This window comes from Anoplolepis gracilipes, chromosome 14 (genome assembly GCF_047496725.1).
Source record: "Anoplolepis gracilipes chromosome 14, ASM4749672v1, whole genome shotgun sequence".
Taxonomy (NCBI): Eukaryota; Metazoa; Arthropoda; class Insecta; order Hymenoptera; family Formicidae; genus Anoplolepis; species Anoplolepis gracilipes.
In genome coordinates this window covers 5,462,081-5,481,423 of record NC_132983.1, presented here as the reverse complement: position 1 = coordinate 5,481,423, position 19,343 = coordinate 5,462,081, and the positions used below count along the sequence as shown (strand labels likewise).

Genomic DNA, 19,343 nt, shown 5'->3' with positions numbered 1-19,343 from the left:
CTCATTTCGCAATCGCAAAGATCACGATAACTATTTATTATGTTTTCAATAAGATATTGAGATTGCAAAATTAATAGGAAAGAATGTGCGTGCGAATACACACACACACACACACACACACACACACACACACACACATGCACATTATGGATGCAATTGATATGTGCATTCAATAGGAATAATAATAAAAATAACAATAACTTTTAATAATATATATCAATATTAATATGCATATCTAATTAAATTTCAGAACGGAGATTATGCTCTTTCTCTCTTTTTTTCCCCCTCGCTCTAAAAGTAATAAATACGCATTATGATATGATAAAATTTTACACGTTAAAATATATATCAAAATAATTCTAAATTGCATGTAAAATTCTCTAACTAAAATAAAGGTATTTTAACTTCAAGCAATTTTATGAGTTGCAGTGTACAAACTGTACAACAATTCTATTTTCTTGATTATATTTTAATGTAGAAACATGTAATGAAAATTATGTTAATGGTGTCAACAATTATTTGTGAAAAATAGAAATTTTCTAAGATACAATTAATAATTGTATCTTAAAAAATCTCTATTTTATATATGTAATAAATTAATTATTTATATATAATATGTAAATATGTAAATTTATATTATACATATATATTTTTATATACACATACATAAAATTAATTTAATAATTTCTTTAATAGTACATATACTTATTTGTACATAACATGTATTAAAATAAAAAAAAAAAGATTATAATACGCAGCTAAAATAGTATGTAATGAAATATATTAATAAATCTATAATATTTCTATGCTCTTTTCAAATCCACAATTATGAAGCACGGACATGAACTAATCAGATATTTTTACCTTTGTAACGAAAAATGGATTTTATTATGTAATTCTACCTGTTCTACAACGGATATAGTTGGCGTTAGCCTGCAAAGAAAAACGTCGTATGAAAAACAGCTTTATACACATTACACATAATTTTTACATTATACAAATTTATTCGTTTATTAGCACATCTTTCAATATATTTAAATATTCATGAATTAAGTATTATTATTGATCGGCCAAACTGGTTAAATAAACTTTATTGAGTCATTAATAGGCTTAACATCGACAACGTTTCGACTTTTGGTTTAGGTCCTTTTCAAGTCTCTCACGACGTAACACTTTAAAAAGTTGATAACATTTTCATGCTACATTACACGTACACGTCAGCACGAAGACCTTTGGTCGATCAATAATTAAGAGTAATATTAATAGAGTATAAATTAATTAGCATATATGCTAATTAATTTCATCACTGGTGACATATAATTTTATCAATTTATGAATTAATTTATTAATAAATATAATGGAAATATTATATACGATAAAATGGTTCAATATGTGATTATGTATCTTACGTTAAATATATATTACTCTTAATTACTCCTTTTTTGTTACTTTTCTGATATCTTTTTTTTATATTTTATTAATTTCGAATCCTTAAATCTGCAATATATTTATTACATCGCTTTAAATATTTTATAAACATGTTAAATAAAAGAAATAATATCTTATATGCTTATATATCTCTTTATTTTTAATAATTTTTTTTCTAACCAATTTCCGAAAGTGATAAACTTATTTGTGCAAAAAGGAATGATTTATTAAACAATAAAAGGTTTTGAGAGGGGGGGAGGGGACTAAAAATATTTCTATGACTGGAATTCATAGACTTTTCTCAAGAAAAGTCACTGAGACTTGAAATCTTTAGGGCGGGAGGAGGAGCCCCTATAGCCCCCCCTGGCTACGCCACTGATTCTTTTGCACAATAATTTTTTGACATGGACCTAATTAATAGTATAGTAAAGAGGAAGGAGGAATGCTTTGCGTCAAACTGTCTTCCCTCACGTCATTATCTGTCTTATTATCATATTACTTAAAATGTCAATCGTTTTTTTATGTAATCTAAACTGGTATTATCACGTTAAAAATTGTCTTTAAATTAATAATATGTAAATGTAGATGCAAAAACTTTTTACCTTAGCAAACTACGATCTATGTACAGTTAGTTCTAATATTGTTGCGTTGCAAAATAATATTAATTATTAAACTTTATTCTGATTTTTAATGCACATAAAGTGATAGCAGTAAATTACTCTTCTGATTAAAAGCTATCGAGTTATTGTGTCCTCATTTCTAATATTAGACCGAATTCTTATATGTACGAATAAATGTCTACAATCTATTCAAAAAACGATGAGTTACAGCCCATATTCTATGACAACATGCGTCTGTGATATCTATTTCATTTACTTGATAAAAAGAAATTACGCTGTAGTTATATATAATTATATATGCCTCTCAGATTAATACGTTCCTGAGCTAGCGATATTATAAGTATAAGTCTCAGATTTTCATCGGCAGTTGAGAGTTGTTTTACTGACATACGTATTTACTTAAACAGATTTGTAATTCGATTTTCAACATTTGAGTAGTGTTTTTATTGAATATCCCATCAGAAAATTTATCAGGTAAGTATCTATCGATAGTATTTACATAAAAACTTAAGAACATTTTATTGCAAAATTTGATTACAGTGATTAATAATGTAAATAGTGTAAGCGCGTGATTTTTACATAAATTTTTTCCAATACTACATGTTGTTAGTTTTGATTATAATCTTATTAAATATATATTAAAAAATAATATCTTTGTCAAAATGTTTAACAAACACAACAATAGACTAGACAATGAGAGCCATGCGCGGATGTTGATCGGAGTCTTTTATGTATTTTAAATTATAAAATGTTTAACAGTTAAATAAAAGAAGAAGCATTTTTAAATAATCATAATAATTATATAATTTATGTAGTATATAAAAACATAATGTGTGTGTAAGGATAATAATTTTGATAAAAATGACATAAAATTTTCAAAATATTTCTTTGCTTATAACAAAGTGTACAAATGCTTAATTAAATATCCGGCTTATTACAAAGCAACTCTGTAACTTTACATAAGAATAATAATATACATAGATACTGATTTGCACAGAAATAAATAGACCGTTATGATGTGATTGTTTGAAAACTTTTTTTTAAGTTATAGATTAAATAAAACTATAAAAATGTTTAAAACAATTTATATATTAAATATTCGAAATATAATTGATGTAAGAATAAGACTCTTTTTAATTATGATATTACATTAGTCACTGTTTAAATGTAACAATAGAATTATTCAAAATTTTATCATATAAATATTAAGATAATTAAAAATAATAGTCAATGTTTCATTTTAATTTATAAATTTATTATGCAAATGATGTTTTTTTTCGATCACAATGAACAAATTCATTAAATTTTTTTATAACTGTTTAGTTATTAATTATAAAAATGTACGATTAACGTATTTCAATGATTGTTTTTGTCTGTCTTTCTTTTTCTTTCCATTTCTGATTAATATATTTATTTATGATTAACTAACTATTTATGATAAATTATTTAGAATATCAAAATAATTGCCAGTTTTCTCGTAAAACAAATATTATTTATTATGTAACACATGTGATCCAAGGATTAGAGAAACAGAAAGCTAAAGAAGAAAGTTGAATTAAACGGTTCTCACGTCAAGAAACGATGTTTATCATCATATTGTTATTATTCATGTTTATTTTATTGGTGTATAATTATTACGTACATCATGGAAAAAACGGGCGACTTATTAATCTTTTACCGGGACCACCGGGCATACCAATTTTTGGCAATGCATTGCAATTTAATACTTCATTAGGCAAGTATAAAATTTCTAATCTATTTACATTAACTGACAAATAATTCATTATTTATTTCCATTTATTTATTTCTATCAATATTACTGCACGCAATTTCGTATTTTATTAGTAAATCTCTTTGTAATATTTGCAATCCATTTTCTTAATCATTATTAGACTGTTTTTAATGTATCTGACAATGAGTAAAGATATATATATATAATCTTTACTTTATATATATATATAAAATACAATAATATTTAAAATAATACAATTAATCTTTCAAAAATTTTTGTATGAATATTTATAATAATATATATCTTTTTCAGAGGAAGTATGGAATATAATATGTCGTTTCACTAATGATTATTCTATTTTTAAAATCTGGATTTCCTTTATACCTATTGTATCTACCCACCAACCAGATGATCTGGAGGTAATATGAAAAATTCAATTCTCTATAGATTGAGATTTAACTAGATTTAAAACTCTCGCGTTTTATGAGAAAATTTTTTTTTTTTTTAAATTACCTAATTATAGAATATTTTCGATCGCGACTAACAAATAGAAATTTGAGATACGATTAATTAATAATTTGTGTATCTAACTGTAAGATTATTCTAATTATATTATATATGTAAGTATATAATAAGTGAGATCTTTTTCTTTATATGTTTTTTGTTATTTAGACAATATTAAGTAGCACCAAGCACATTGAAAAAAGTCTTATGTATGATATGTTCCATCCTTGGTTGAATACAGGTCTTCTCACCAGCACAGGTGACGTAATGACGTAAAAATAATATATAAGCATACTTTACTATTACTATTTTATTATCATTTGTTATCGACTTATCACTATCGTAGAAAATCAAATAAAAGATTATAATTAAATTTAAATATTATTTTAGTAATGAACATATTCAACACTTTTTCGTTATAAGAACATATTTTAAAAAATTATTAAAAAATTTCCAAATTAGATTATAATAAAAGATAATTTCACCGTGATACATGTACATATTCTGAAATAATAAATAGAAGTAATAGATATTTCAATTAAAAGTTTTCAGTTAAATCATACACTATCATGTATCTTTTATCACATTATAGCTTATATTTATTTACCAATCGATAAAGTTAAAATAATAGTCGAATTTATGTTAGTACTTGTATTCTTAGTAAATCCTTTTACTATAACAATTTCATAAAAATAAAGTTTAAAGAATTATGAAAGAGATTATTACAATATAAAAAAATATATTTATGATAATTAATATATTATTGAAGAATTATTCAATTAAACATTAAATTGGAAGAAAAAGTATATCTTCGTTATCTTATATAATAAAATTTGTATGTTTTTTATCATCCCATGTTATCTTGTTTTCGTTTTAGGTGCTAAATGGCAAACGCGGCGAAAGATGTTAACACCTGCGTTTCATTTCAATATATTAAATCACTTTGTTGATGTCTTGATCAAAGAAGGCAATTGCATGACAAAATCTTTGAATGATGTCGGAGAAGCAGTTGTAAAAGATTTATTACCATTTATTAATGAACATACGCTAAACGTAATATGCGGTACAGCTTCTTTATAATTCCTATTATTCTGATATTTACTTTTTGAGAATTTTATTATAAATGATCACATAGTTTAACATAAGAAGATATTTTGTTCCTATAAAAAATATTAATGCTGCAGTGAAGATAATATTTGATTTTTATTAAAGGGAAAAAGAGGTCTCAAGAAGCAAAAAACTAACAAACAATATTGATATTTAAAAATTAAATGCGCAAAAACTTTAATCATTATTTAAAAATAACATGTTGTGCAAAAATGATAGAAAAGCGTAAATAACAAACGTTTTTATTTGGACTTTCATCAGTGTTAAAAACTAAAATTATAAACAAACAGTCAGAGAGATTGAAACAAATAATAGCATGTAATAAGACCTGAGATATAAAAACCAACAAATTATAGATAAAAACATTTACCAAAGGAGATAGCAATTATCATATGTAATAATATAATTACTTAAGTTTGGTTAACCATCTTATAGTTTTTCCAATTTTCTTGCCTTGCGGTAAAAAAATTCAGAATCAAAATGCCGTCCTAAAAATTAATAGTTTAAAACGTATTACGCTATTCACTCAAAACTATACATGATATATTCAGCTGTAATAAACTTTAATTTATTTGCAATCTAATATAATAAATATACTTGTAGAAACTGCTATGGGCATCTCTCTGCAAGAACTCGGCGAGTTCCAGAAACTCTATCGAAGTGCGGTTCACGACATGAGCGAACTGCTACTTTATAGGTAATTTATGGATTTAGTACAATCAAATAATTGTGTAATATATATGTATCACCTTTTATAAGTTATGATTGTGATATATCTATATGATTTAAAAAAATAGATTAATTATTGAATAGTCTTGCGTGAGAAAGAAAATAATTGGTATAAAACGACTAGTATAAATAATTAGTAAAATTGAATATGAGCTCCTTAATAATAAGTAAAGAGATAAATAATTAATATAAATAATTTCTTTAGTCAGCAATTAAAAGATACTCTACATGTTCCGTTTAATATTTGATTTCAAAATAAGAATCAAAATTATTAAACTAAAAAATTAAAAAGAACATATATTGTAATAAAATTTAAAAATAAATTGTCATGAAGCAAACAATCCATAGCTAGAGATACAAAGATTTTAGAAAATTTTGCATACTTTTTTGCATACTAACATACACAGTTTCAAATTTTATCTATATTTCTTGAAATCTAAGACTACTACCAATTATTTATAGATTATTCTAAAATTTTATGATAGTCTTAATTAAGATTTATACACGATTACTTTATTGGAATTACATAGTCTATTTGAAATATGGTTTAGAAGTTTTAGACCTTGGTTTCATAATGATTTCCTATTCTCGTTGTCACCACAAGGAAGAAAGCAAAAAGAAGTCTTGAAAATATTGCATGGATTTACAGAAAAAGTATGTTATATAATAAATCATGTTAGTTATCTTTTACACTCTCTTTTTTATATTCCAATAAATTTCTCGTAATCTTTACATAGAAAGATTACGTGAATAATCAAAAAATTAATAAAACATTATGCAATTAAAATTTATGATATAAGTATAATGTATTATTGCTTTTGTATAAAAAGGATTTAATATTGTATCTGTGTATAGGTCATCGCGGATAGAAAACTTTATCACGAACGCACAAATGGTCGACACTTGAAAAATCTTGAAAGTGAAAAAGAGAAAGATGATAACGAAGTGTTTGGGAGTATGTAAAAGATCAGAGTCTAATTTAAGTTTGATTTCACAATCTAATATTATATATTATTATTGTACTATTTATGCTAAACATACATATTAAGATATTATTATTTCTAATACAATTTAAATTTAAATTGTTGAATAAACAAAAACAATATTATATAATTAAAGCGTGATATGCCAAAATGAAATTGATGCTGATATACTTTATTATTTTTAGTTAAAAAAAAGCGGTTAGCTATGTTGGACCTTTTAATAGCGGTATCTCGAGATGGTTTATTAACTAATTTAGACATCAGAGAGGAAGTCGATACCTTTATGTTTGAAGTACGTTTATCTATTCTTTTTTAATTTTCTGTATCTATCTAATTGTAAGAAGTACAACGATATGAATATAACGATGATTACAGGGTCATGATACTACAGCGATGGGTATAATGTTTGCTTTATTACTACTAGCTGAACACAAAGATATTCAGGTACTTTTTCTTCATATATTGCGATATATTGTTACTTAAATTGCTATTTTTATTCCAAGTAGTATAAATATAAAAGTTTTGTTACAATGTTATTTTAATTTTTCCATATATCAATTTTTATATTTCGGACAAATTATAATATCTTTAAAATAAATACAAATAATTATTTTAATTTATTAAAATTTATTTGTATGTGCATAAAAATCCAAATATATTAAAAATCAAAATTAATTAAGAAATACACTTATTATCGATGATACAGGAAGGTGTGAGAGTTGAAATCGATAACGTGATGCAAGAAAACGAAGGGAAACTTACAATGAAATCGTTACAAAACTTACCATATTTAGAGAGATGTTTAAAGGAAACCCTACGTTTGTATCCCAGCGTGTTTATGATATTACGAAAAACTGCGGAGGATGTAAAATTACGTAATTAATCATTATATCCGTATATATTTTGAATATGTCACATTTTATAGAGTATGTATAATCGAGTAAAATAAATTTAATTGCTTTAACATTTTTAAAATACAATTTTATGTACATTTTCTCAAAAGAATTCTTATTTTTCTGAATTTTTATATTTTGTAATTTTATAATACATTTTTCAGAGTCATACGTCGTACCTTCTGGAACAAACATACATCTTAATATCTTGGGAGTTCACAGAGACCCTAAATTTTGGCCAAATCCAGAAGTATTTGATCCAGATAGATTTTTGCCAGAGAAGATAAAGAATCGTCATCCTTATTCCTATATACCGTTCAGCGCGGGACCGAGGAATTGCATAGGTGAATTGATCATTATTTTTATTTATAGTTATTTCGGCAGTTTTTAATATACTTCGAATTGTAGGTCAACGGTTTGGTCTGTTGGAGATGAAGGCTGTGGTAGCGCCTTTGATACACAATTTTTACTTAGAGCCTGTTGATTATCTAAAGGATGTCAAGTTTCAGGCCAGTATAATAATTCGTCCTTCTCATCCAGTTCATATGAGATTCATTCCAAGGGGCAAATAGCTTTAAATACTAATGCAGCATGTGTATAAAAAGTTGATGCAGAAATGGAAGAAAGTTATGCGTATTGGATGTTCAATATTAAAAACATTGTATACATTATATATGTAATACTACATTATATTGTATATAATATATATAATTAGCAGTTCCTTTACATGTAGATACTTATAACTTATAAAATTTAACTAAAATTAAGTGACATGCCATTTTCTAGCGGCAAAGTAGAATTCTGTAGAATGTATATGCAGCCAAGCTTGTTCAGAATATTTTTAATAAAGGAAATAGAATTTTAATAACGCCAGAATTAAGTTCATAAAACATTTAATCACTAAATCTTAATCTAAAAAAATATGTCAAAAGATTTCACATTTTTATCATTAAAAATAAAAAGTTTATACATATTATACAAATTTATTCTTTTATTAATTTATTATTAATACATTCAAGATGTAATATTCGATAAAATGATTCAATATGTGATTATTTTAAATGTGTATATTTTACGTTAAATATATTTTATTAAATATATCTTAATTAATTTTTTTATTATTTTGGTGATATCTCTCTCTCTCTCTCTCTCTCTCTCTCTCTTTTATTTTATTTCAGATTATTATTATATTTTAATAATATATATATATAATTTTAATATTTCAAAGACATGTTACATTAAAAGAACAACATTTTATAGTCTCCGTGTATCTCTTTATTCCTAATAAGGTTTTCTTAAGCTATTCTTAAAAATGATAATATTGTTTATGCAAACAAAACAGATTTAAACAATAAATTATTTGCTTTAGCAACATTCTTTTGCACAACAATTTTATTTTGGCATAGACTAGTAGCATAGTAAGACAAATGGAGGGAGGAAGAGCTGTTCCAGGCGCCGTTTTCTCTTACTACACCACTGCCTTTTTTATTATTGTTATTTCTAATAATATAAAGTAGTCGACTTATCAACTTATATAGTTATGTAAATGAAATTATAAATATAGGAAACATTTATCAAACCCTCGGACTGATAAAATGTTAGAATATTTAACCGTTATACTTTTATCGTAAAAATTAATAAAGAAATAAAATTCTTTTATATATCGTTAATTGTTATTCGTATATTTTTTTTGAGTTAATATCGATTTTGAAAAAGATTTTAAACAAGAACAATCGTTATTTTAAATCATTACTTTAATCAGATTATTGAATATTTTGAAATAATTCACAATTAATTTTGTTTTCAGATAAAAGTACAAATTAAAATATAGATAAAAATATATTAGTTAGTCGTTAATCAAGAAGATAATTTTGTTTGATTGTTATAATATTAAATATTATATTATATATTCTTTTTGCGCAAATGTTTAATTTAGATAAACAAAGGAAAAAACGCTTTTATACCAGTCACAATAATTATATAATTTTTATATTATATAAAGATACAATTTGGGTGTAATGTGATATAATCAATTTTGATACAAATCAGATAAAAATTTTCAAATTAGAGATTTGTGATAAAATGTGCGAATGCTTCATTAATTTCGGTTTATTACAAAACAAATCTGTATCTTTGCGTAGCAATAAAGGTATATTTATAAATTTAAAGTATATACACAAACTTACACAGAAATTAATTTTAAACTGACGTTACAAAGTGATCATTTAAAAACATTTCTTTTTAGATGTAGACTAAATAAAATAACAATGATAAAACGACTTATATGATAAGTATTTGAGATTATGATATCACTAATCACTGTTTAGATACAATAGAATCTGACAAAATTTTATTTTCTACAGTAAATATAAAAGAAATTATAATACAATGTTTGATTAAAAAATCTTTTTATTTGATTTATATATTTATTATGCAAATGATCTTTTTTTTCTAATGAATAAATTCATATGTTATTTATGACTGTTTCAAGTTATTAACTATTATATGTAAGAATTATATGATTAATATATTTCAATGTCTGTCTTTTTTCTCATCGTTCACGAATAACATATAAGACAATGATTAGTTTTCTCGAAAAACAAATGAATTATTAATTTTATTACGTGTGATTCTAGGATCAGAAAGACAGAAGCTGAAAGATATAAAGATTAATTAAACGATTAAAAACATGTCAAGAAACGACGTTTATCGCCATATTGTTATTATTCATATTCCTTTTATTGATGTATAATGTATCGTTTTTACTAGCATATCGCGAAAGCGTGAGAGAAATTATATCTATTCAGAAATTGAAAGAAGATATATAATAACATATATCCGATGAGTAAAATTATGACTAAAATTAAAAATTGTATTGTTTAGAAAGAAAGTAGAAACAATTTGTACTTTATATAAATTGTATTATTGTAAGTGTAATATTTAATATTTATATATATGCATTTAGAATCCCTACCACAAAAACTTGCTTTTTTTCTCTCATTATTTGGTATAAGCGAAACTAATCAATAATATCAGAGATGTTTTATACATATGATTATTATATAGTAAAAAAAATAATAATTATAAATTTACGATATATAAATGCAATCTATGCGTCTAAATTTAAAAAATCATCAAACATATATAATAATTTAATAAAAATTTTTATGTTTATCGATGGATAATTTATATTTATTTTTAAAAAGAAAACTATAAAAACATATACAGATAAATAGACATATATTACATTCCAATTAATATAAGTATATATAATATAAATTAATAAAGTACTATATTTATTAACATTTATTATAAAAAAAATATTCTATATGGTAGACGTTTACGATATTCTTTCAATTAATACGATATTGTTTTTTCCGTCACATTTTTTTGCGCGTACATGACAAGTTTTTATGTCTTCTTCTCCTATAGAGGGATTTTTTTATATAGATATTAAAAATGCAACATCCAATATGCAATGTTATCTTTTGTTACAAGTAAACGCGATTGTTATTAAAAATATGAAAAAATTGCACGAAAAAAGTAAGAGAGTTCGATGGACTTACCTTTAATACAATATAACTTTCTTTCTATTAAAGGCGTAGCTATATCGTTTTTTGTGTTTTTTATCTTCTTATGCTCACATAAAGTTTTATTGCGTAAAACAAATGGCTATTTGTAGATTGTTAATATTTTGAATTTCAAAAAAGATTTTAAACGAAAACAATCGTTATTTTAAATTTATACTTTAAATCTCGAATCACATTTCCAAGAAATTCCACAATCATTTTTATTTTGTCAAATAAATAAGTATATAAATAATTTATGATTTTCAATTAAAAGTGCTGCCTCATTGCCCCCAGATATCAAAGATCATTTATTACGCTTTTGAGCTAGAGATATAAATATAAGCCTTAGATTTTCATCGGCAGTTGACGGAGATTTGTTTTACTGACATACGTATTTATTTAAACAGATTTCTAACTCCATTTTCAACATTTCAGTAGTGTTTTTATTGAATATCCCATCAGAAAATTTATCAGGTAAGTATCTATCGACAGTATTTACATAAAAACTTTATAACATTTTATTGCAAAATTGAACAATGGTTAGGTAATAATGTAAATAGTGTAAGCAAGTGATTTTTACATACATTTTTTCTAATACTATATATTGATAGTTTTGATTATAATCTTATTAAATAAATATTAAAAATATACATATTTATGATTAATTAACTATTTAGCATAAATATTGTTTACGATATCAAGGCAATTGTCAGTTTTTTCTTATAAAACAAATATTATTTATTATGTAACACATGTGATCCAAGGATCAGAGAAACAGAAAGCTAAAGAAGAAAGTTGAATTAAACGGTCATCACGTCAAGAAACGATGTTTATCATCATATTGTTATTATTCATGTTTATTTTATTGGTGTACAATTATTACGTACATCATGGAAAAAACGGGCGACTTATTAATCTTATACCGGGACCACCGGGCATACCAATTTTTGGCAATGCATTGCAATTTAATACTTCATTAGGCAAGTATAAAATTTCTAATCTATTTACATTAATTGACAAATAATTTATCACTTATACCCATTTATTTATTTCTATCAACACTTACTGCATGCAGATTTCGTATTTTATTAGTAAATCTCTTTGTAATATTTTCAATCTGTATTCTTAATTATTATTAGACTGCTTTTAATGTATCTGACAAGGGAACGGTCGGAAGTGTCCCTCACAGATTTTAATGAACTTTAAATATGTTGTAGAGCATAAAAAAATATTAGACTCATATTTTTTTTTAGGGGCGTATTTCAACGTTTAGGGATTGAAACAACCCTTCGAATAATAATAAATTTTTCGTTTTTAGTGAATATCTTTAAAAATATAAGATATATGGAAAAATGTTTTATACAAAAGTTTTATGGTTTTTTGTACTCTTTACAATTGTGTCATTATATTTTTTTTAAAATGTCAAATTTTATAATAATTTGCCATCCCCATCCCTTATTTTGCAAAATTTTAAAAATTTTGTAAGAACAAAAATTAAAGAGTATCAAAAGCCAAATCCATTCATGTATAATAATATATAGATTCCATGAATCACTTTTGAGAAAACAAGATAATTTTGTGTTATAGGCGCTGCGCTATAAAATTGTTGCGTTTTTTCTTTAGTTGTGGCACATTCAATAACTGCCTCTTGCGCATATATTTGTCTTGTGCATATATTGGAACATAAAAATGGATTAATCTTAATAACATAACACGCAACATATTACATGAAATAAAGCATAACTTTATTTGCAGTAACAAAAGTAACATATGTAGGTATGTTTACGTATTGCAAAAATTAAAATAGTGCTGTGATACATAAAATAAAAATAGAAATTATTTTATTTCTGCAGACACAAGACACTGTTTTTAGCAATAAAACCACACTTAAAAGTAGTATATCATCCGAGGTCACAAGTGCGGAAATCAAAGATAGTGCAAACAAAAATAGTTAACTATATGATTTTTGCAAAATAAATTTATTCGCAAATTAGAGATATGTATGTTTTACACACGACACGAGCAAAAATCATATATTTATATCATCAATTAGAAACATTCATAATGGAAAGCTGTATTTTCAGTTCGTAGCTAGTAATGTAAATAAGTGTGTTGAATTTGGATATTGTGTTTTTTTTATAAACATGTAAGTATTTATTATCAACTTATATTACTTTCTTATTCTTCTCATTCATTGCTTAGATATTACTGAAATTATAAAAGTGCGTTAAATTATTATTATTATACACATATAATGCAGCATAGTAGTGTATGGAAACCGAAATGAAATGAAGAAAAAATTCACTTGCTAATTATACAGGGTGTTCGGAAATTAAACCGACAAACTTATATACACAAGACAAATATATGCGCAAGAGGCAGTTATTGAATGTGCCACAACTAAAGAAAGAGCGTAACAATTTTATAGCGCAGCGCCTATAGCAGAAAGTTATCTTGTTTTCTCAAAAGTGATTCGTGGAATCCATATATTATTATACATGAATGGATTAGACTTTTGATACTCTTTAATTTTTGTTCTTACAAAATTTTTAAAATTTTGCAAAATAAGGGATGGTGATAGTAAATTATTAAAAAATTTGACATTTAAAAAAAATATAATTACACTATTGTAAAGAGTACAAAATACCATAAAACTTTTGTATAAAACATTTTTTCATATATCTTATATTTTCAAAGATATTTCGCTAAAAACGAAAAATTCGTTATTCTTTGAAGGGTTGTTTCAAAAACCTAAACGTTAAAATGCGCCACTAAAAAAAAATATGGGTCTAATATTTTTTTATGCTCTACAACATATCCAAAGTTCATTAAAATCGATAAGGGACACTTCCGACCGTTTTCTTATGAGTAAATGTATATATATAAGAAGTATGTACAATAATATTTAAAATAATACAATTAATCTTTCAAAAATTTTTGTATTAATATTTATAGTATATATATCTTTCAGAAAAAATATGGAATACTATAATATGTCGCTTTAATGATTATTCTATTTACAAAATGTGGATTTCCTTTATACCTATTGTATCTATCCGCCAACCAGATGATCTGGAGGTAATAAGAAAAATTTAATTTTCTATAGATATTAAGATTTAGTTAAATTAAAAACTTTCGCGTTTTATAAGAATTTTTTTTTATAAATAGAAATTTGAGATACGATTAATAAATTATTTGTATATCTAAGATTACTATGTAACAATAAGTATAAAATAAACTGATATTTTTATCTTAATATATTTTTTTTGTTTTTTAGACAATATTAAGCAGCACCAAGCACATTGAAAAAAGTCTTATGTATGATATGTTACACCCTTGGTTGAATAAAGGTCTTCTCACTAGCACAGGTGACGTAATGACGTAAAAATAATATATAAGCATACTTTATATATTACTATTACTATTTAATTATCATTTGTTATCACTATCATAGAAAATCAAATAAAATATTATAATTAAATTTGAATATTATTTTAGTAATGAACATATTCAACTTTTTCGTTATAAGAACATATTTTAAAAAATTATTTAAAAATTTCCAAATTAGATTATAATAAAAGATAATTTCACCGTGATACATGTACATATTCTGAAATAATAAGTAGAAGTAATAGATATTTCAATTAAAAGTTTTCAGTTAAATCATACACTATCATGTATCTTTTATCACATTATAGCTTATATTTATTTACCAATCGATAAAGTTAAAATAATAGTCGAATTTATGTTAGTACTTGTATTCTTAGTAAATCCTTTTACTATAACAATTTCATAAAAATAAGGTTTAAAGAATTATGAAAGAGATTATTACAATATAAAAAAATATATTTATGATAATTAATATATTATTGAAGAATTATTCAATTAAACAATAAATTGGAAGAAAACATATATCTTAGTTATCTTATATAATAAAATTTGTATGTTTTTTATCATCCAATGTTATCTTGTTTTTGTTTTAGGCGCCAAGTGGCAAACGCGGCGAAAGATGCTAACACCTGCGTTTCATTTCAATATATTAAATCACTTTGTTGATATCTTGATCAAAGAGGGCAATTGCATGACAAAATCTTTGAATGATGTCGGAGAGGCAGTTGTAAAAGATTTATTACCATTTATTAGTGAACATACGCTAAACGTAATATGCGGTACAGCTTCTTTATAATTCCTATTATTCTGATATTTACGAGAATTTTATTATAAATGATCACATAGTTTAACATAAGAAGATATTTTGTTCCTATAAAAAATATTAATGCTGCAGTGAAGATAATATTTGATTTTTATTAAAGGTAAAAAGAGGTCTCAAGGAGCAAATAACTAACAAATAATATTAATTATTAAAAATTAAATGCGCAAAAGTATGCGAGGTAGCAATTATCATATGTAATAATATAATTAATTAATTTTGGTTAACCATCTTATCGTTTTTCCAATTTTCTTGCCTTGCGGTAAAAAAATTCAGAATCAAAATGTCGTCCTAAAAATTAATAGTTTAAAACGTATTACGCTATTCACTCAAAACTATACATGATATATTCAGCTCTAATAAACTTTAATTTATTTGCAATCTAACATAATAAATGTATTTGTAGAAACTGCTATGGGCATCTCTCTTCAAGAACTCGGCGAGTTTCAGAAACTCTATCGAAATGCGATTCACGACATAAGCGAACTGATTATTTATAGGTAATTTGTGAATTTAGTACAATCAAATAATTGTGTGATATATATGTATGATCTTTCATAAGTTATGATTGTGATATATCTATATGATTTAAAAAAATAATATTAATTATTGAATAGTCTTGCGTGAGATAGAAAATAATTAATATAAAACGAATAGTATAAATAATTAGTATAAATAACGATTTCTTTAATCAACAATTAAAAGATACTCTACATGTTCCGCTTAATATTTGATTTCAAAATAAGAATAAAAATTATTAAACTAAAAAATTAAAAAGAACATATTCTGTAATAAAATTTAAAAATAAATTGTCTTGAAGTAAACAATTCATAGCTAACAAGATACAAAGATTTTAGAAAATTTTGCATACTTTTGCATACTAACAAACACAGTTTTAAATTTTATCTATATTTATTCAAATCTAAGATTACTACCAATTATTTATTAATTATTTTAAGATTTTATGATAGTCTTAATTAAGATTTATACATGATTACTTTATTGGAATTACATAGTCTATTTGAATTACGGTTTTAGAGGATTTAGACCTTGGTTTCATAATGATTTTTTATTCTCGTTGTCACCACAAGGAAGAAAGCAAAAAGAAGTCTTAAAAATATTGCACGGATTTACAGAAAAAGTATGTTATATAATAAATCATGTTAGTTTAATCTTTTACACTGTCTTTTTTATATTACAATAAATTTCTCGTAGTCTTTACACAGAAAGATTACGTGATTAATCAAAAAATTAATAAAACATTATGCAATTAAGATTTATGATATAAGTATAATGTATTATTGCTTTTGTATAAAAAGGATTTAATATTGTACCTGTGTATAGGTCATCGCGGATAGAAAACTTTATCACGAACGCACAAATGGTCGACACTTGAAAAATCTTGAAAGTGATAAAGAGAAAGATGATAACGAAGTGTTTGGGAGTATGTAAAAGATCAGAGTCTAATTTAAGTTTGATTTCACAATCTAATATTATATATTATTATTGTACTATTTATGCTAAACATACATATTAAGATATTATTATTTCTAATACAATTTAAATTTAAATTGTTGAATAAACAAAAACAATATTATATAATTAAAGCGTGATATGCCAAAATGAAATTGATGCTGATATACTTTATTATTTTTAGTTAAAAAAAAGCGGTTAGCTATGTTGGACCTTTTAATAGCGGTATCTCGAGATGGTTTATTAACTGATTTAGACATCAGAGAGGAAGTCGATACCTTTATGTTTGAAGTACGTTTCTCTATTCTTTTTTAATTTTCTGTATCTATCTAATTGTAAGAAGTACAACGATATAAGTATAACGATGATTACAGGGTCATGATACTACAGCGATGGGTATAATGTTTGCTTTATTACTACTAGCTGAACACAAAGATATCCAGGTACTTTTTCTCAATATATTGCAATATATTATTATTTAAATTGCGGTTTTTAATAGTTATAATTATTGCGGTTTCAAAATAGTACAAATATAAATGTTTCGTTACAATGTTGTTTTTTTCATGCATATATCAATATTTATATTTCGAACAAATTATAATATTTTTCAAATAAATATAAATGTTTATTTTTATTTATTAAAATTTATTTGTATGTGCATAAAAATCCGAATATATTGAAAATCAAAATTAATTAAGAAATACATTTATTATCGATGATACAGGAAGGTGTGAGAGTTGAAATCGATAACGTGATGCAAGAAAATGGAGGAAAACTTACAATGAAATCGTTACAAAACTTACCATATTTAGAGAGATGTTTAAAGGAAACCCTACGTTTGTATCCCAGCGTATTTTTCATATTACGAAAAACTGCGGAGGATGTAAAATTACGTAATTAATCACTATCTTTTCGTATATATTTTAAACATGTCACATTTCATAGAGTATGTATAATCGAGTAAAATAAATTTAATTGCTTTAACATTTTAAAAATACAATTTTATGTACATTTTCTCAAAAGAATTCTTATTTTTCTGAATTTTTATATTTTGTAACTTTTTATATTACGTTTCTCAGAGTCATACGTCGTACCTTCTGGAACAAACATATATCTTAATATCTGGGGAGTTCACAGAGACCCTAATTTTTGGCCAAATCCAGAAGTATTTGATCCAGATAGATTTTTGCCAGAGAAGATAAAGAATCGTCATCCTTATTCCTATATACCGTTCAGCGCGGGACCGAGGAATTGCATAGGTGAATTGATCATTATTTTTATTTTTAGTTATATTGGCAGTTCTTAATATACTTCGAATTGTAGGTCAACGGTTTGGTCTGTTGGAGATGAAGGCTGTGGTAGCGCCTTTGATACACAATTTTTACTTAGAGCCTGTTGATTATCTAAAGGATGTTCAGTTTCAGGCCAGTATAATAATTCGTCCTTCTCATCCAGTTCATATGAGATTCATTCCAAGGGGTAAATAGCTTTAAATACTAATGCAGCATGTGTATAAAAAGTTGATGCAGAAATGGAAGAAAGTTATGCGTATTGGATGTTCAATATTAAAAACACTGTATACATTATATATGTAATACTACATTATATTGTATATAATATATGTAATTAGCAGTTCCTTTACATGTAGATACTTATAACGGATAAAATTGAACTAAAATTAAGTCACATGCCATTCTTTAACGGCAAAGTAGAATTCTGTAGAATGTATATGCAGCCAAGCTTGTTCAGAATATTTTTAATAAATGAAATAGAATTTTAATAACGCCAGAATTAAGTTCATAAAAATTTAATCAATAAATCTCAAACTAAAAAAATATGTCAAAAGATTTCACATTTTTATCATTAAAAATAAAAAACTTATACATATTATACAAATTTATTCTTTTTTTTTTTTATTAACATATTATTAATATATTTAAGATGTAATATCTGATAAAGTAATTCAATGTGATTGTGTATGTTTCGTTAAATATATCTTAATTAATTATTTTATTATTTTGATGATATCTCTTTCTCATATTTTATTTTACATTTTTATATGTTAATTATATATGTATAATTTTTAATATTTCAC

At 24.4% G+C, this 19,343-nt stretch overlaps 2 protein-coding genes and 1 long non-coding RNA gene across 4 annotated transcripts; all 3 read left to right on the top strand.

The window, feature by feature from the left end:
* The first annotated feature begins 2,395 nt into the window (after positions 1–2,395).
* Positions 2,396–8,906, top strand: LOC140673001 (cytochrome P450 4C1-like). Its single transcript, XM_072905550.1, has 13 exons — positions 2,396–2,522; positions 3,568–3,783; positions 4,093–4,199; positions 4,453–4,543; positions 5,162–5,347; positions 5,995–6,088; positions 6,672–6,774; positions 6,976–7,075; positions 7,289–7,395; positions 7,479–7,547; positions 7,810–7,978; positions 8,161–8,340; positions 8,405–8,906. The coding sequence occupies exons 2-13, from the start codon at positions 3,630–3,632 to the stop codon at positions 8,566–8,568; spliced, it is 1,524 nt and encodes a 507-aa protein (XP_072761651.1). The 5' UTR covers positions 2,396–2,522; positions 3,568–3,629; the 3' UTR covers positions 8,569–8,906.
* A 3,015-nt stretch (positions 8,907–11,921) lies between these two features.
* LOC140673000 (cytochrome P450 4C1-like) lies at positions 11,922–19,057 on the top strand. The gene is made up of 13 exons (XM_072905548.1): positions 11,922–12,039; positions 12,330–12,545; positions 14,537–14,643; positions 14,843–14,933; positions 15,549–15,734; positions 16,182–16,275; positions 16,814–16,916; positions 17,120–17,219; positions 17,433–17,539; positions 17,623–17,691; positions 17,973–18,141; positions 18,328–18,507; positions 18,572–19,057. The coding sequence occupies exons 2-13, from the start codon at positions 12,392–12,394 to the stop codon at positions 18,733–18,735; spliced, it is 1,524 nt and encodes a 507-aa protein (XP_072761649.1). The 5' UTR covers positions 11,922–12,039; positions 12,330–12,391; the 3' UTR covers positions 18,736–19,057.
* On the top strand, positions 12,981–14,495 carry LOC140673008 (uncharacterized). Of its 2 annotated transcripts, none has more exons than XR_012047984.1 (3): positions 12,981–13,337; positions 13,419–13,711; positions 14,302–14,495. It is a non-coding gene; the product is annotated as an uncharacterized lncRNA (long non-coding RNA). The 2 variants fall into 2 exon arrangements; XR_012047983.1 differs by having other exon boundaries at positions 12,981–13,341.
* Positions 19,058–19,343: the final 286 nt, after the last annotated feature.

What these genes read in the sequence shown, in the direction of transcription:
- LOC140673001 (XM_072905550.1), top strand. Translation starts at nt 3,630, where the DNA reads ATGTTTATCATCATATTGTTATTATTCATGTTTATTTTATTGGTGTAT. An exon ending in GCAATTTAATACTTCATTAG is followed by an intron (nt 3,784 to 4,092) that starts GCAAGTATAAAA and finishes TATCTTTTTCAG; the next exon opens with AGGAAGTATGGAATATAATA. An exon ending in AGCGAACTGCTACTTTATAG is followed by an intron (nt 6,089 to 6,671) that starts GTAATTTATGGA and finishes AATATGGTTTAG; the next exon opens with AAGTTTTAGACCTTGGTTTC.
- LOC140673000 (XM_072905548.1), top strand. Translation starts at nt 12,392, where the DNA reads ATGTTTATCATCATATTGTTATTATTCATGTTTATTTTATTGGTGTAC. An exon ending in AGCGAACTGATTATTTATAG is followed by an intron (nt 16,276 to 16,813) that starts GTAATTTGTGAA and finishes TTACGGTTTTAG; the next exon opens with AGGATTTAGACCTTGGTTTC. An exon ending in TGCGGAGGATGTAAAATTAC is followed by an intron (nt 18,142 to 18,327) that starts GTAATTAATCAC and finishes TACGTTTCTCAG; the next exon opens with AGTCATACGTCGTACCTTCT.